Source organism: Ailuropoda melanoleuca, chromosome 2 (assembly GCF_002007445.2).
Source record: "Ailuropoda melanoleuca isolate Jingjing chromosome 2, ASM200744v2, whole genome shotgun sequence".
Lineage (NCBI taxonomy): Eukaryota > Metazoa > Chordata > Mammalia > Carnivora > Ursidae > Ailuropoda > Ailuropoda melanoleuca.
In genome coordinates, this window is record NC_048219.1 from 13373284 (window position 1) to 13388761 (window position 15478).

General features: G+C 45.9%; 2 protein-coding genes across 4 annotated transcripts in view; both read right to left on the minus strand.

Annotated features, from left to right (window-relative positions):
* Positions 1–15478, minus strand: part of KIAA0319L (KIAA0319 like) — a 90719-nt gene that overhangs the window by 16009 nt on the left and 59232 nt on the right. For all 3 annotated transcript variants that reach the window (XR_004622325.1, XM_019797396.2, XM_002917132.4), the window contains exons 7-14: positions 12837–12924; positions 11162–11254; positions 9045–9177; positions 5837–6065; positions 4162–4285; positions 3439–3571; positions 1529–1677; positions 205–356 (exon numbers count right to left, since the gene is read on the minus strand). Coding sequence is in view for 2 of the 3 variants with exons in the window: in XM_019797396.2 (XP_019652955.1) it covers positions 205–356; positions 1529–1677; positions 3439–3571; positions 4162–4285; positions 5837–6065; positions 9045–9177; positions 11162–11254; positions 12837–12924 (1101 nt within the window). In the remaining variant the exon portion in view is untranslated. The remainder of the gene's footprint in view (positions 1–204; positions 357–1528; positions 1678–3438; positions 3572–4161; positions 4286–5836; positions 6066–9044; positions 9178–11161; positions 11255–12836; positions 12925–15478) is intronic.
* Positions 12938–15471, minus strand: LOC105236681 (ubiquitin-40S ribosomal protein S27a-like). Its single transcript, XM_034649042.1, has one exon. The coding sequence runs from the start codon at positions 14194–14196 to the stop codon at positions 13633–13635; it is 564 nt and encodes a 187-aa protein (XP_034504933.1). The 5' UTR covers positions 14197–15471; the 3' UTR covers positions 12938–13632.

Genomic DNA, 15478 nt, shown 5'->3' on the forward strand with positions numbered 1-15478 from the left:
TTAGGGCAGAGGAACACATTCTGTGCCACCCTAGCCTGCAGAGCGATACTACGCAAGTCATTTAGGTTCCCTGAGTTTCAGAGGGCAATCCACGTTTGACACAAGAGACCCCTCATTAAAACGGATCCTGGAAGGTTTGGCTCAGCTGCCTCTCCCCATCTCCCCAACGTGACCCTGTGTAGCTCTCCAGTTCCTGGCACTCACCCCTGCTGCTGGGCTCCCCTCATCTCGGGTCCAGAGGTAGCTGACGATTCCCTTGTCATCTGAGGACTTGGAGCCGTCCAGCTCTGCTGTGTCCGTGGGCAAGGTAATCACCACATTCCCAGTTATCTTGGCTATAGGTGGTTTGTTCATTTCTAACCAAAGAGATATCAATGAAATAACATTCTGGAAAAGAAAGAATGCCTCTTCATGATGCTTAGGGGGAAATTAACATCAAAAACATCTGAAATGGAGAACTGTTGTAAGCACCTATCCATGCCACAGCACCTAACAGTATGGGGTGGGGGGCTGACAATAAACCAACTTTTAATTAGTTGGGGGTTAGGACTCAGTGAAGACCAGACTTCAGTTGCCCTCTCTCCATGCTAAATAAAACCCCACCTGGACCAGGAAGCTCGTGATTAACAGTGTAGACTTGAGGCCACCAGTGCCCCAGGCCCTGAGGCTCCAGTCCCACCCAGAAAGATGTTCTTCTGACATCATACAGCAGAAAGGGCAGAGTCTTCTCCTGGGTCCTCCTAGCAGCCTCCCTGGAAGGATTCCATGTCTCTCCTTGGGAAGCAGGTGATGACTGGAGACAGAAACCCAACTGAGCTAAAAAGCCTTAGACTTTAGGTTTCAAGCAGCTGATACCACAAATTCTCCTCAAAATATCACCTAAAAATGTTATCTTTTCAATATCTTCTTGTATTCCTTCCTTAATACTCTAATAGAGAAACAGGAAAAAGAGACCTCTCTTCTCCTGGGCCCCACCTGCAGTTTTGTTTACTCAGGTGTGTGATCTCTATTCGCTGAGCACAGGACACCCCAGCTGGAGTCACCTGTGCGTCTCCCATCTGCTTACAGCCTTCCCCCAAGGCCAGCACTGGTCCCGGGCCTGCAAACCACAGCAAGACCATCGACCCCTGTCTCAAGCAGGCATCAGCAGGCTCAGGGACGAGCACAGGAAACCACAGAGCAGGACAGTCATTCTAAGGCCTGACAGCAGGTGTCACTGCAGCCAGCAGGAGAGCCACAGAAACCCCAGGGCTTAGCAGCAGAGAGGCAAAATAAAAATGCAAAGGAAAAAACCAAATTCTTTCCCTATTCAATTGAGAAGATGTGGGGGGTGGGGGATGAGAAGTTAAAATTCACCTTGCAGTCACTTCCAATTAAAGGTCGTTTTAGAAAAGCACATAACAGCTGCCCTTCCCCCCAACTTGCCCCTGACCCCGTCTCTGATCAATTTCTGCAGCAAAAAAAAAAAGATGCCCAGTTCCTCAGGTATCTGACCCAGAGGCTGCACCAACCCAAGGCAGGGAGGTACCTTCTTTGACAATGACATTCACAGAACTCTGGCTTTGCAGGTTCCTCTCATCTTTGACAGTCAAGGTGAACACGTAGGTTCCTACTTGTAGCCCTGTCACGGTGGCGACACTGCTGTTAGCATTCTCGAGCTGCACGCCATCGGGTCCCCTGGACAAAGACAGAAACCAGAGGGTGGAGTTGTACCTGTCTGCTGCTCTCCTGTCCCTGACTCAGCAGGAGCAGACCATTATTGCCTCAGCTGAGACACGAACTATTGTTTCCCAGACCTTGAGAGGGCATGTTTAAAAATATTCCATTTGGACAGAGTGTCACTTGGCCCCAAAATACATGCTACCCTGCTGATCAGAAAATTCCATTCACCAGCTTTCAAACACGTCTAGCTTTATCCTTTCTATGAGTTTCTAGAACATTCAAACCCTTTGCTGTTCCAGTTTGTAAAAGGAAGAAAGTGCTCTGAGCAGGTCTCTGATCAAAAGAATGATTTCAGAGTGATGTTTCTGAAAAGCATTTCTGGCCCAGTAGTTGGTTCAGCTCTTGCCAGCAAAGAAGCAAGATGCGTTTCTTAATCACATGCCAAACTCCCTCCTACTGAAAAGTCAAGGAAAGGAAATGGGCCAAGGCTGCAGAGGAACTCTCAGCAAAACCATCCTCTTCTTAGCAGCTCTAAAGCCAAGCTCCCTGCAGCTCCTGGACAGGGGTCACAGAGGGCTCCGGAACCCTGCAGCCTTCTCCCTCCCCCGCAGCCTCACGCAGCAGCTGCAGCCGGGGAGTGAGCTCTGTGCCAACATCCAGGCACAGCCCTGCACATTCCAGAGAGTCCTTCTGCTCCAGGAGCAGAATGCCCCAGAGTTTTCCTTAAAATTATAGGATGACCAGAGAAATCTGCGGTCTCCCACGTTTTGCTCTGTTTTGCTATTTAAACCTTTAATCTCTGGCCCTAGTCGTCTCTCCCAAAGTAGATTCTCCTCCAAAAAGCTATACTCAGCACTGCTTCAGCTGCAGGCACTAGTACAAGCTGGCTGAAGGTTCACCAGCTGTGGCTTCAACGAACAGTTACGATCAAAGCACACTGGGCTGAGGAAGACTCGGTTCTCCACAAGAGACAAGAGCCGAGGCTAAAGAACTTCTAGAATCCAACTCACCAATCATAAATCAAGTGGTCTCTATAGTCAGCTTATAGCCCCTTCCCACCCGTTTCTAATGCCCTCATCCGAAAACGAAAACAAAAAGCCCCATCTGCCCGGTGGCTGCTACCTTTGGAAACTAAGAATGCTTTTAACTCTTCCTTAGAATTCTTTTGCTTCGCATGGGATCCTGCATACAATCTGAGTTCCATTTGTTATGGTTTAAAGGAGCTGAAAGAAACTGTGAGAACCAGAAATGGTTCGATTAGGTAATTCCAGTTTAATTAGTATTATTTTGGTTAGTGCCTTTGGCCTCTCACTAACATAATTGGTAAATGGTGTCTTTAAGGAAACAATAACAGAGCAATGCTTTCATTGTGCAGATGAATTTTCCATTCTCTGTAATAGCTGTTCTGCCCCATCCCCACTGCCAGCCTTACCCAGTTAATTTTGAGCAACCCTATTTTTCTGCTCCATTACCCCTTCCATCCTGCCTCTCAAGTGTAATTAAACTGTGCGTTTTGGAAGATGGATTTTACCCGTAAAAGCTCCAGGACCACAAAGTACTACCTGGAGACTAGCTGATGGCAAGCATTCTGCTTTCTCTTACAATTATTTTATATCATTTTCTTAGAGTTGAAGTCTAGGATTGCTAACGTTTCTTTCTCAGTCATCCCCCTTGGATAAGCCAGTAAGAGCCAGTAAACTCTTAGAAGTAAAGTGACACCTTGCTTCCAAAGGTCTGGAGACGTTCCCTCAATAAGAGGTTTGCATCAGTACTCACTGTGTTTTCTCCCAGAGATAGGAGATAATTTTCTGATCATCAGAGCTTTTGCTGCCATCCAGGGTTGTGCTGTCCACGGGAAGGGTCAGCTCTTTATCTGGGCCTGCATCTGCCTGTGGAGGCTTGTTGTTTTCTAAGACAGAGACACAGAGGTCAAAAGCAGGCAGTTCAGCTGGGAAAGGAGAGGAGCTAACTGGGACATATGTTCTGGAAGCCATGAGAAGTCTGCCTTTCTGCCCACAAAACTATTTGAGACTGTGGGTCAGGGAGCTCACGATGAAGAATGTAAGACTGAAATCTTTTTACAAGAACACGGCAGAACATAATGCAGTTGTAACGCCGTGGTAAATTCGACACGTGATGCTACAGATGTTCAAAAGAGAGGGTTTGAGTGATGAGGTAGGGCTTTCTTGAGGAAGTGGGCTTTAAGATGTCCCTTAAAGGCCATGAGAGGACTCGGGATAACAGAGACTCTGTCTGCTATGTCCCCTTGAAGGCACAATAACCAGCCACAGGCAAGGCCACAGCTGAGGTTGTGAAGTCCTCTCTCTCTCTCTCTAGCTCTGAGGAAAGCACTCAGAATGGACAACCAAAGTTGCCAGGGGCCCGTGGACTGCTGCCCCCCACTCCACCATCGTATAGCTCAGAACCCAAACTCTCTTCCCCCACATGGTGCAAAGGGCCAGCCAACAGACAGGCGTGCACGATAAGGCTGGAACTTACCGGGCTGCACAATAACCGTCACTTGGGCAGTGGCCTGCTGTCCTATGGTGTCGGTCACTGTGAGCTGGTACGTGTAGTCTCCTTCTTGCATGGCAGAGAGCTGCAGGGTTGGGGTTCTAACACCCTGCATGTATAAACAGAGACAAGTGGAAAAGCAGACTCCCAGAATCACAACGTCAGACAAGTCCTATTCCGGTCTAAAGGATGCACCTCGTTTTCTAAGCCTGGTGAGTACGGCATCAGACACTGCGGGACATCCTGTTAAAAGCAGAAGGTTCCCCTTTCAAGGGAACAACCTTCCCAGATAGCAGCAGTTTCAGATAAAGTCAGAATTCTCGCAAGGGAGGGGAGTGGAGGAAAATGTGCAGAGATAACCAAGTTCAGTCTTTAGGACCCAAGCCAGAAAGGCCAGGAGCGTAGAATGAAAGAACACACTTTTGAAACCACGTTCTTCCTGCTGAGGCCACGCAGTGATCTTAGCACAGCTGCCTCGGGCGCATGGCAGCAACCACAGATGCTACGTGGTGCCACGCTGTCCCCGTGCCGCTCTGTGCAGATTCTGGAGCAGCCGAGACCCCGAACATGGGATCTAAACAAAAGCCAGGTGAAATGTGTGCCTTAAGTCATGCCTCCAATTTGGAAACACAGAGTGTCAGAAGGAACATTATACACAATTTAGGGCAAACTTCCAAGGCATGAACTTCCTCTAGAACAGTGGGGAAAACTTGGCAGCCTCTGGGCTGAATCCAGCTTGCAGACATTTTGTTTGGCCTGCAGTGTCTTAAAAGCTGGAAATTTTCTTTTTTTTTTTTTTGAAGATTTTATTTTTAAGTAATCGCTACCCAGCGTGGGGCTCAAACTCACAACGCTGAGCTCAAGAGTCACACACTCCACTGATGAGTCAGCCAGGTGCCCCAAAAGTCGGACATTTTCACATACAGTCTAGATTTCTGTTTTGTCTTGAAAAGCCGGCCTCTCTAGGAATACTGGAACCCTGCCGCCGTGTGGCAACACCAGCTGGACCTGAGGCGCGGCTGACGCTTCAGTTGGGGATGTTGTCTGGTTTGCCACAGGCCCTGGTCAGTTTTATTTACTTATGTTACCTGCCTGGTGACGGATCTAGTCCCCTAAATATCTCCAGAGAGGAGAGGCTCACCATCTAACCGGATGGGCTACTCCAATTTGTAACAGAGCTCATTAAGATGTGCACCCTTGTATCATGACTTCAGGGTCATGAGATCGAGCCCCACGTCAGGCTCCACGCTGAGTGTGGAGCCTGCTTGGGAGTCTCTCTCTCCCTCTGCCCCTCCGCCCCGCTCCCCTCCCAACCCGCTCACATGGGTGCTCTCTCTCTTAAAAAAAAAAAAATCATGGGCACCCTTGTGGCCTCAGAGTAGTCTGGCTCTCTGGAACCATCCCAGAATAGCTCCCCTTTCTCATACAGTCTTTTCCTTTAATACTAAACATTAAAGACAAAGGTTTTGGTAATGTGTTCCTTAAAGGCCCCTCAAATTTTCTTGGTTGTTTGTTTTTTTTTTAACTCCAATGTTCAACGTTCTATATAAATCTCACTTTGGTCATTAAAATGGGAGCAAAAATAAGCCTTGTAAGGGCACCCCAGTCCAGCAGCTGTGATTCTCCTGGGCAAGGAAAGACAGAAGCCACTCCCTCCTACCTGCATCTCCACCACCTTCCCCTTGCTGCTGGGGCTGAGTGACCACTCATAGCTGGTGATGCCATGGTCGTCAGTGCTCTGGTTCCCAAAGAGGGTGATGGAGTTTTGGGGCAGGGTGATCACTTGGTTGGGGCCCGCGTTGGCCACAGGGGGATAATCCACCGCTTTGTTCACGGTCAGGCTCGCAGTGGTAGAGCTGGTGGCTCCGTCAGAGTCTACGACAGTCAAGCTAGCAGGCGGAGAGAGGAGTGCGATCAGGGAGGGCTGGGGAGGAGGAGTCAGTCTGAGAGGACTGAGAAATACCAAGGCAGCAGGGGTACCAAATAGTAACCAATGCTTCACCCTTTCTTCTTGGAAAGGCAGACTACTACGAAATGCTCACCCTGACTGAGTGCCAGGCACTGTTCCAAGTGCTTCCTATCTCACGATATCTCACAACAGCTCTACAAAGCACGCTCCTCACTTTACTCCTTACATATGCGAGGAGACGGAGGCACAGAGAGGTAACTTGCCCAAGCTCGAGGGGGGTCAGAATGTGAACCCAGGCACTGTGTCGCCAGCACCGTTCTGCTCTGCCACCTGCACGGCTCTGTGTGCTGGGACCTTCACAGGCACTGTCTGACCTGACCCTCCCAACAACCGTATGAAGTAGGCGTCATCCGTCTCCCTGTACTGGAAGCTGAGAGAGGCTACATCACCTGCCCGGGGCTACACAGCGAGCCAAGATGCAAGCCCAATTCTCGGACTCCAAAGCCCAGAAACCAAGTTTTAAGAATAGATAGTCCCTGGCCCCTACAGCTGTGGAGTTCAAAGGCGCCCCCCCTAAATCGAGCAAGCTCTGACTGTAGCCTGCTCTCCTCCTGTCATCCTGCCTCAGCCATGCACACATTGCAAGAAGGGACGTCCTGGGCAGACAGCCTCTGGGATGGACCAGGAGGGCTGGCTCCGGTAAAACAGGAGCCCGAGATGCAAATGAATTCTCCTACGCAACAGCCCCACAGTTTGTGCCAGTGTGAAACAGGATTTGCAAGAGGAAAAAAAAATGTTCATTTATAAGAGCAGGCTTTTACCTAAATGATGCCTTCCAGCTGAACAGCCTAAAGCTTCTCTTGCCACCTCAAAATGTGAGCGTAAGCAAGCAAGGAGGTTTGGGTTCCTTCCATTTTGCTGACAGAAAGAGGAAAAGCATAGAAAAGACATGTCGTTTGTTTAAATCTCACCACCAGCCACAGACAGAGCCAGACATCTGTGGGGTTGCCTCCCACAGTCTCACCTTTTACCTAGGGTCTGAAGGACATTTGGGGGATTTTGGCCTTTAGAAAAAGAGCACAAAAACATCAGACACACGGACATGTGTAAATCAGCAAACATCTGAAGAAGAAAAATCCACAGAAGTTTTCCTCTTTTTCCAGTTTCCCTGTTGTTTTCACGGTTTTTTTATTTTTGTTTTTTTAATATATCCTATTTGTCTCCTACTTCGGAGCAAAAGCAAGTTATAGACAAATGGCAAGATGTCAGCCGCCCGTTTACTCTTTCACCTCAAACAGTCCCGGGCTTTCCTGCAAGAATCCTGGACCCGATGAGCAGCTGACCATAGGGCTGGGGAAAGAGGCCAGTGCCATGTCAAAGGAGGGGAGAAGGAAAGGTGAGTTGAACCAAACAGACTGGATCTTAATGCTAATCAAATCCAGTCCCATCATTTCATAAACGGAAATTGACAGAAAAAAAGAATCACCCCCAACACCGCATCCACCCAAACACTATGATTAAAAGTGCAGACTCAAGTCATGCTGCCTGTGTGACCTTGGGCAAGTTACTTAACCTCTCTGTGCCTAAATTTCCTAATCTACAAAATAATAGTAATTATAATACCTGCTATAAGGATTAAATTAGCTACTGAATGCACAGAGCTCAGAACAGTACTAAACACATAATAGATGTTCAAGAAACAGGAGCTACTATTGTCACTTTTTTAAAAAGGATCAACCTGGCCCAAGCTAAATTTCATTAATGTCAGAACTCCTATATAAGAAATTGAAGGGAAAAACCAACTCATGTTTCCATTTTAAGCCAATGAGAAGACTCTGACCTTGTGGAATGGCAGCTGCCTTCCATTCATCTGAAGTCTGAAGTCAATGAGAGGGCTGCTAAGTCATATTTATTTACACGGCAGGTGCTGTGCTAGGACCTTTGTCACTGTGCCTCCGGTAGTGTCAACATTCGGTTAATCGCAGATCCAGTGGGGAAGACAGACCCCCCACGAAGAAACCGCTGCACCACAGAGGCACTGGGGACAACAGTCTGGGAACAGACATACTCCCTCCTCTCAGAGGGACCTCAGGAGTGTCTCCTCTGCCTCACAGAACACTGAGTAGGTCCTTGAGGATGGGCAGGACTCCCAGACTGAGAAGAGCATTCAAGGAAGCACGAACAAAATACGTAAGGTCAGGTTGAGTGGAACAGAAAGAGCCTGGACTTGAGAGTTACAGAATCTGCACCTCGGTTCTAGCTGAAATGTGTGACCTCAGAGAAGTTAGTAAATACACTGAGCCTCATTTTTCTCATATGTAAAATGAGTTTAGTATCATGTACATATGGTGTTTGTATGATACTCACAAGCGCTCTGTAACAGACAAGGACTTTTGCAGACCTAAAGAGTATTACTCTAGAGTCGGCCTCACACTCTTAGTAATCACATCCTAGAATGTCGCCACGAGTTCCCAGGGCTATCTTTGAATTAAATTCTCTAAAACACCCCAACAGAGAAAGATCCCACAAATCATACTAAAATAAACCACTAGTCCAAAGTAAAGATTTTGAGATCTTGTAAGCTGAAGAAGCATTCACCAAAGGGAAGAGACAAGATGGGATTGGGTTCCTTCTAGATTTTCCTGAGAAAAGGCACAGGAAGATGGACCCTTTCACTTAATGATAGAAATCCTAAAAAAAGGTTTGGAGACCAGGCGCAGCTTTGGGAGTGGTGAACTGTGGTGGGTCCCGATCTACCATGCAAGGACCGTTGCCCTAGAAACTTATCACTGTTGTGACCACAACCACCAATAGGACTCAGAGAACTAATGGAACTAAAGACTCTATCACCAACCAAATCTATAATGACTTTGATATCTGTCGGAGTTACTCCCAGAAGAATGTAAAACCCACAAGGGAAAAACATGGCCTAAGGGAGACTTGAAGGGTCCTAATTTACCTGAAAGTGTAGTTCCCAGGGACGAGCTTACTTAGTTTTAATATGGCCGTGTCTTCAGAAATCTTCTCTTCTCTCAGAGGTCCCTTAAGTTCCTCCCAATGGTATTGGACGATTTTATCATCATCAGTGCTTTCTTGACCATAAAGAAACATCAGTTACAACACGAGAGTGCTGAGTCTCAGCACTTACCCAGCTTACACAAACCAGGGCAACTACCCAGAGGTGTGAGGCTAGGAAAACTTCATGAAATGACAGACTATCTCTCCAGAGTGTTTCTTCCCTAGGAATACTGGGTCATTCTGCCTCTCTATGAATATTCCACTGCGTAGTTTTCCAAGGACTCCAACACAGGTAACCTCTGGTTAAAATGCTACTGTATGAAAAAAGGAAAATCAAAAATTCTTTAAACACATGAAAAGATACTCAACCTCACTAAAAATAAAAGCAACGCAAATTTAAATTACACTTCAGATACTATTTTTTTAACCTACCTGATTGGTGAGACCAAAGTCTCATAACACACTCTAGGGGTAAAGGTGCAGAGCAAACCCTCTCCTGGGTCACTGCGGAAGCATACGGTGATACTCGCTACATAAAGAACAACCTAGCAAATTTGCCCCTGCAGCTCCTCTTTGAGGAACTTACCCTATAGACATGTCACACGTATGTTAAATGTCACGCTTACAAGATCATGCACGGCAACATTCTTTGTAGCAGCAAAAGACCAAAAATAACGTAAATAGTCATCAATAGGGACTGACTGAAAACAAGTGTGCAGCCGTACGATGACACTACATGGCCGTTTAATGGAAGGCTACGTAATCCTTAAGAGGAAAAAAAATCCTTAAGAGAAAAAAAAAGAACTATTTCACATAGGGATTCAGAAAAATTCTTCAACATAGAGAAACAAGCATTGTACATAACAGTGTGTACGCTGTGTTATCATAAAGACTGTATATGTATTTTCTTACATATGCACAGAATGTCTCTAGAAAGAAACAAAATAATACCGCTGACTGTCTGCAGGACAACTGGATAGCTGGGAGATGGGGTCGCAGTGATTCTCTCCTCTGTACACCTTTACACACTATTTAACTTTGACCTATTTAACAATATACAGTAAAATGGGGCTACGTGAACCCTTTTTACCACTCTTACAAGAGCTTCTTCCTGTTCTCTCTTCCCTCTTGGCTTGCTACTCTTCTATCCTCTTCTTCTTGCCAGTCCCTTCTACATGAGATGTTTCACCTTGCGAGCGATTCCTCTGCTAGAGCAGTGACTGCCTCGGCCAGAAAAACAGCTGCTGGTGGCAAGACAATCGGGGAGGCGGGGCCTTACTAGGCCTCCCAGGGGACCAAGCAAATACTGCTGAGATGACAGGCCTGAAACCCCCTGACACATAGCCAGGATCAGTGGCAAAGACCCAGGAGTCTTCTCATGTCACCCATCGGGGGACACTACTCTGAAGGGTAAAATGTTCACGAGCCCGGTCAGGGCATGGAGCATGTTCTGTGAGTCTCTCCGGGGTGAGGCCGACAAGAATCTTGTCAGGCACTGTGTGCTGGGACAGCTCCCAGCCAAGACCCTCCGTTACTTATCTTGCTATGAGAGGAGGAGCTTTGTTTCCATAACTGAGAATGGTGACTCTAAGCAAATTTGAAAACCAGCAAGTTTCATACAAAATAATCCTAAATACCTACATAATCCCACTTTCTTTACCATCTCAAAAGAGCAGAAATATTACTTCCAACAAGCCACATGGGGATTTTAAATAAGGCCTGTCTGGTTTTTACTTCCTAATCAGTTGCTTGAAATGGGTAGTCTTCCCATAACATGGTCAAGAAGATGAGCCTAAAGAGAACGCGGCCACAAGTGACTCCAAATCTTCTTCTTCTTCTTCTTTTTTTTTTTTAAAGTAGGCTCCATACCTAGCATGGAGCCCAAAGCAGGGCTTGAACTCACGACCCCGAGATCAAGACCTGAGCTGAGATCAAGAGTTGTACACTTAACCAACTGGGCCACCCAGGTGCGTCTGGCCCCAAATCTTCTACCAGCATTTTCTACCGCAGTTCACAGTGAATTCTGTTCTAAAACATCATGCCTGGACAAGTACTCACGGCTGCCATCAATGACTGTAGAAGTGGTTGGCAGAGAGATCTCCTGGAACTGTGGTGACACGATGGCAACTGGAGGCCGATTCTTCCGGGGCTCTGCAAGAAAACGACGTGGAAGAAACTGGAAGAGGGACTTTATTTTATTTCATCTTTTTTTTAGCTGTTTTATTTTTTATTTAATTTTTTTAAAAGATTTTATTTATTTATTTGAGAGAGAGAATGAGAGAGAGAGAGCACCAGCAGGAGGAACGGGAGAGGGAGAAGTAGGCTCCCCGCTGAGCAGGGAGCCCAACATGGGGCTCAATCCCAGGACCCCGGGATCATGACCTGAGACGAAGGCAGACGCTTAACTGACTGAGCCACCCAGGCGCCCTGAGAGCTGTTTTGTTTTTGTTTTTTTTGTAAATTTATTTGTCAGAGAGCGAGCACAAGCAGGGGGAGCGGCAGGGAGAGGGAGAAGCAGGCTCCCGCTGAGCAGAGAGCCCAACGTGAGGCTCAATCCTAGGACCCTGGGATCATGGAAGAGGGGCTTTAAAAATTATAGGAGGAACAGGCCTGTGTGGGTGAATTATAAATTAGTTTCCATCACATAACTGCTGGGTGCAGCACCACCGAATGGAAGGTCACACCAAGTTACCATTTTAGCATAAGACACGTGGAAGCATCAGAGCCTCTGGCACACCTGAGCACTCCTAAGACCATGCCTTGTGCACGCTTCCGATGCTCATGGGCTATCTTGTTCATGAGAAGGACTACAGTGGCAAGCTGAGGAGAGGTGGACAAGAAACAACCAGGGCTTCGACAAGCAAACTATCCCTCGGCACAGACTGTGTTGAAAAGATAACGGATGATTTCTCAACCATCCCTGAGCTGATTGTGTCTAAGCCTGAGTGATGGCAGAGTCACAAACCACTCTGTCCACCTGAATGACTGTGAGCTACAAACCCTTTTTCTTTTTTTTAGAAAAAATTCAACGGTCTTTATGTTAAACCCATTTTTAAGAAGGTGAAAGGACTACCTTGGCTACAGAGTTCAAGGAACAAACAGAAAATCTATCACCAACAAAGACAGAACCCAGTATTAAGAATTTGTGCCAATGTGTGTGCCACTCTCCAACTTCCCCCAAATTTTCCTAAAAATGCAAAACAAGATACTTTGTTACTGCACTGTAATTTATCGATGGTGGATCACTTAAAAAGAATGACGGGATTTGATTTCCAAGGTGAAAGAAGACTGGCAGGGTTTAAATGAGGAATTCCATGCGCAAAACCCATATCTGGAAAGAGATCAGAAAGAGCCAACCATTTGGCTGGTTCTCCTTTACATGCTTCTCCCAGGCTCCCGGCTTTCTTATGTCTCTTAATCACAACACATGGTCCTCTCTCAGCATGACCTGCTCAGAGAAGCAGTTCTCGGACAGCTACTGCTCAGGTCATACCGCACTGGGGGCCATGTGACTAATGTTTCTCCGCCCAGCCAAAGGTTCCAACTAAAACCCAAGTGTATACTCTGCCACCCTAACCTTTTACTACATTGAACTAGGAATTGCCCAATGAATAATGAATAAGAAAAGAAGAAGAAGAATGGGAATTAAAAGCCCTTCCAGTCAAATCTCCCCCTCTCTGGGAATCCTGCAGAGGAACCAATGGAGACTCAGCCAGGGCTGGGAAAATCATACCTGGTTTTACCGTCACGTTCACATAGCCTTCCCCATGGGCGTTTTGACCATCTACAATCACTTTGAATTCATACAAGCCTGGAGTAAGCTGCAGAAGTGAGAGCAGATCTTTTAGACAACCACAAAAAGCAGCAATTCTATGTAAAATAACACATATATCTGAACTTTCCATGCTGACGCTGCATTCTCTTCTTGCATAATTTCCAAAATGGAGAGAGTAAACTAGCTGTGGAGATGATGAAACAATGAATTATAAACTAAAAAACCATAGCTTTTAATGTGAATCTTATTACCAGCTGACTCTGGAACAACAAAAGGGAATTCAATATCTCTGTACTCCCATTTTCCTTTCAGAAGAACATTAAGGGCCCAGCCATCCTATTTCACAGAGTTATGAAATTAAAATAATCATCTCTGCAAAGAAAATCATTTTGTAAAAATACCAAATAGCTCCCAAATATCTGAATATTTTTCCCTTCTGATATCCACTAACTGTATAAACATAATATAAAAGAAAATCACCCACAATCCCACTGTCCTAACACATCAGTTAATCATATTTCTCTTACTGCCTCCCAATCCTTGACCACATACAAAAAAATAGTTTTTAAATAATTCATTTGTTCAGCCACCATTTACTGAGAACCAATTATGTGCTGGACATCATCCTAGGCTTGGGGTTTGGAGAGGAGTAAGATAAGATCACTACCTCAAGAAACTGGACTTTCAGAAAGGTCCAGTTCAAATCAAGGTGTGCATCAAGCTTACTGTTGTTGTTGTTAGTTCGTGTCTTTTACTAGCCCATATACAAGTACTTCTCTTCCGGTTTGTTGAAACAATAGGGCAGACAACGTTTACCACAAGAATGCCTGTCAAAGTGGCTAGCCATAGGAACCCCAGCACCGCATTCATCTGAAGGGCATTCCCGATGACAGGGACTGATTCTGTCATTCTTGTCCACCTTCTTGTATTTCAGGACGGCCAGCTTAGCCTTCTTTCTCTTCTGCTTATCCTCCTTGGGAGTGCTGGAAGACTTCTTCCTCTTCTTAGCACCACCACAAAGTCTCAACACAAGATGAAGAGTGGCGTCCTTGTGAGCGCCGTAGTCACACAAAGCTCGTCCATCGTCCAGTTGCTCGCCAGCGAAGATCAGTGTCTGCTGATCAGGAGGAATTCCTTCCTTATCCTGGATCTCGGCCTTTACGCTTTCTACAGTATCTGAGGATTCAACTTCGACAGTGATGGTCTTCCCCATCAGCACTGTCACAAGAATCTGCATCTTGGCGGCGGTTCCACTGCACACGGCAGATTGGAAAGAAAAACCTGCATTAAGCTTTTTATTGTTCTTTCTTCTATTCATTTAACATGAGCACCTTCCCCCATTACAATAGTCTTTTTAATAGTCTCTTTCATAGCTGCAGAATAGCGCACGAGTAAATGTGGCACATCACATAGGCATTCCACATTGTTGGGCATTTGGGTTGTTTCCAGACTTCTACTGTTATAGTCAATGCTGTGATGAACATCTTTCAGATGAAGTTTTTCTTTCTTCTGAATGATCTTCTTTGAGCAAATGCTAACTGACTAGTGTTCTTATGTTTTTCTTCTTGTAAAGCTCTCATTCCTTGGCTTTCACTTCTCTGCCTACTCCTCATTTCCTTCAGTTTCTTCTTCCTTGCACACCTTTAAGGACAGTGTTCCCCAGGATTCCAACTGCACTCTACACACTGTCTGGATGATCTCATATATTACCATGGCTTCAAGTGTCATCTGTTAGAGGCTGGTGTGCAAATTTACCTCTCTAGCATAGACTCTGTCCTAATCTCTAGTCTCTGACTCCCAGCTACTTCCTGGACACCTCCACTCAAATGTTTCCCAGGTACCTCAAACTCACTCTGTCCAGAAAAGATTTAATCATCTGCAAACCTCATCCAGACTTGTTCCTGTGTTCTTCATTTTAGTGAATATCACCACTGTCGTACCAATATCTACCCAGGTGCCTGAGCCAAAAGACTAGAATGATCCTAGACTTCCCTCCCCCAACACCGCCACCCCATCAATTGATCACCAGATCTTATCGAGTCGACCTCCACTGTATTCCTCGCATCCACTCACTTCTCTCCATTCACAACGCCATCATCTTAGATTTCAACCATCATAGCACAGTTGTTAAAAGCAAGAGCTTTAGGGATAGAAAGTTCCAGTTCAAATCTACCATTTAACAGCTTTGTGAACATTGGCTAAACTACTTTATTTTTCTAATTTTTAGTTTTGTCATCTATAAAACAGATATTAGTATCTACACCTCAGGGTCATTATAAAGATAAAATGAAGTTAGTGAATAAAACAATTAGCACTGTGTCTGGCACATATTGTGAGCTCAACAGGGGTCTTTAAGTTTTATTTTATTTATTTGTTTTTTAACCCAGGCTCTCACCATCTCGCACCTACATCTTTCAACAGATTCTCCACTGGTTTCCCTACTTTTGAGTCTTACCTCCTTCCATCTGCAGTCAGGGTGAGCTTTCTAAACTGAAAATCTGGACTAGTCTTTCTGCTGTTTAAAACCTTTCAAAGTTCCATATTCCCTGTGGATAAGATTCACAGTCCTCGGGGCGCCTGGGTGGCACAGCGGTTAAGCC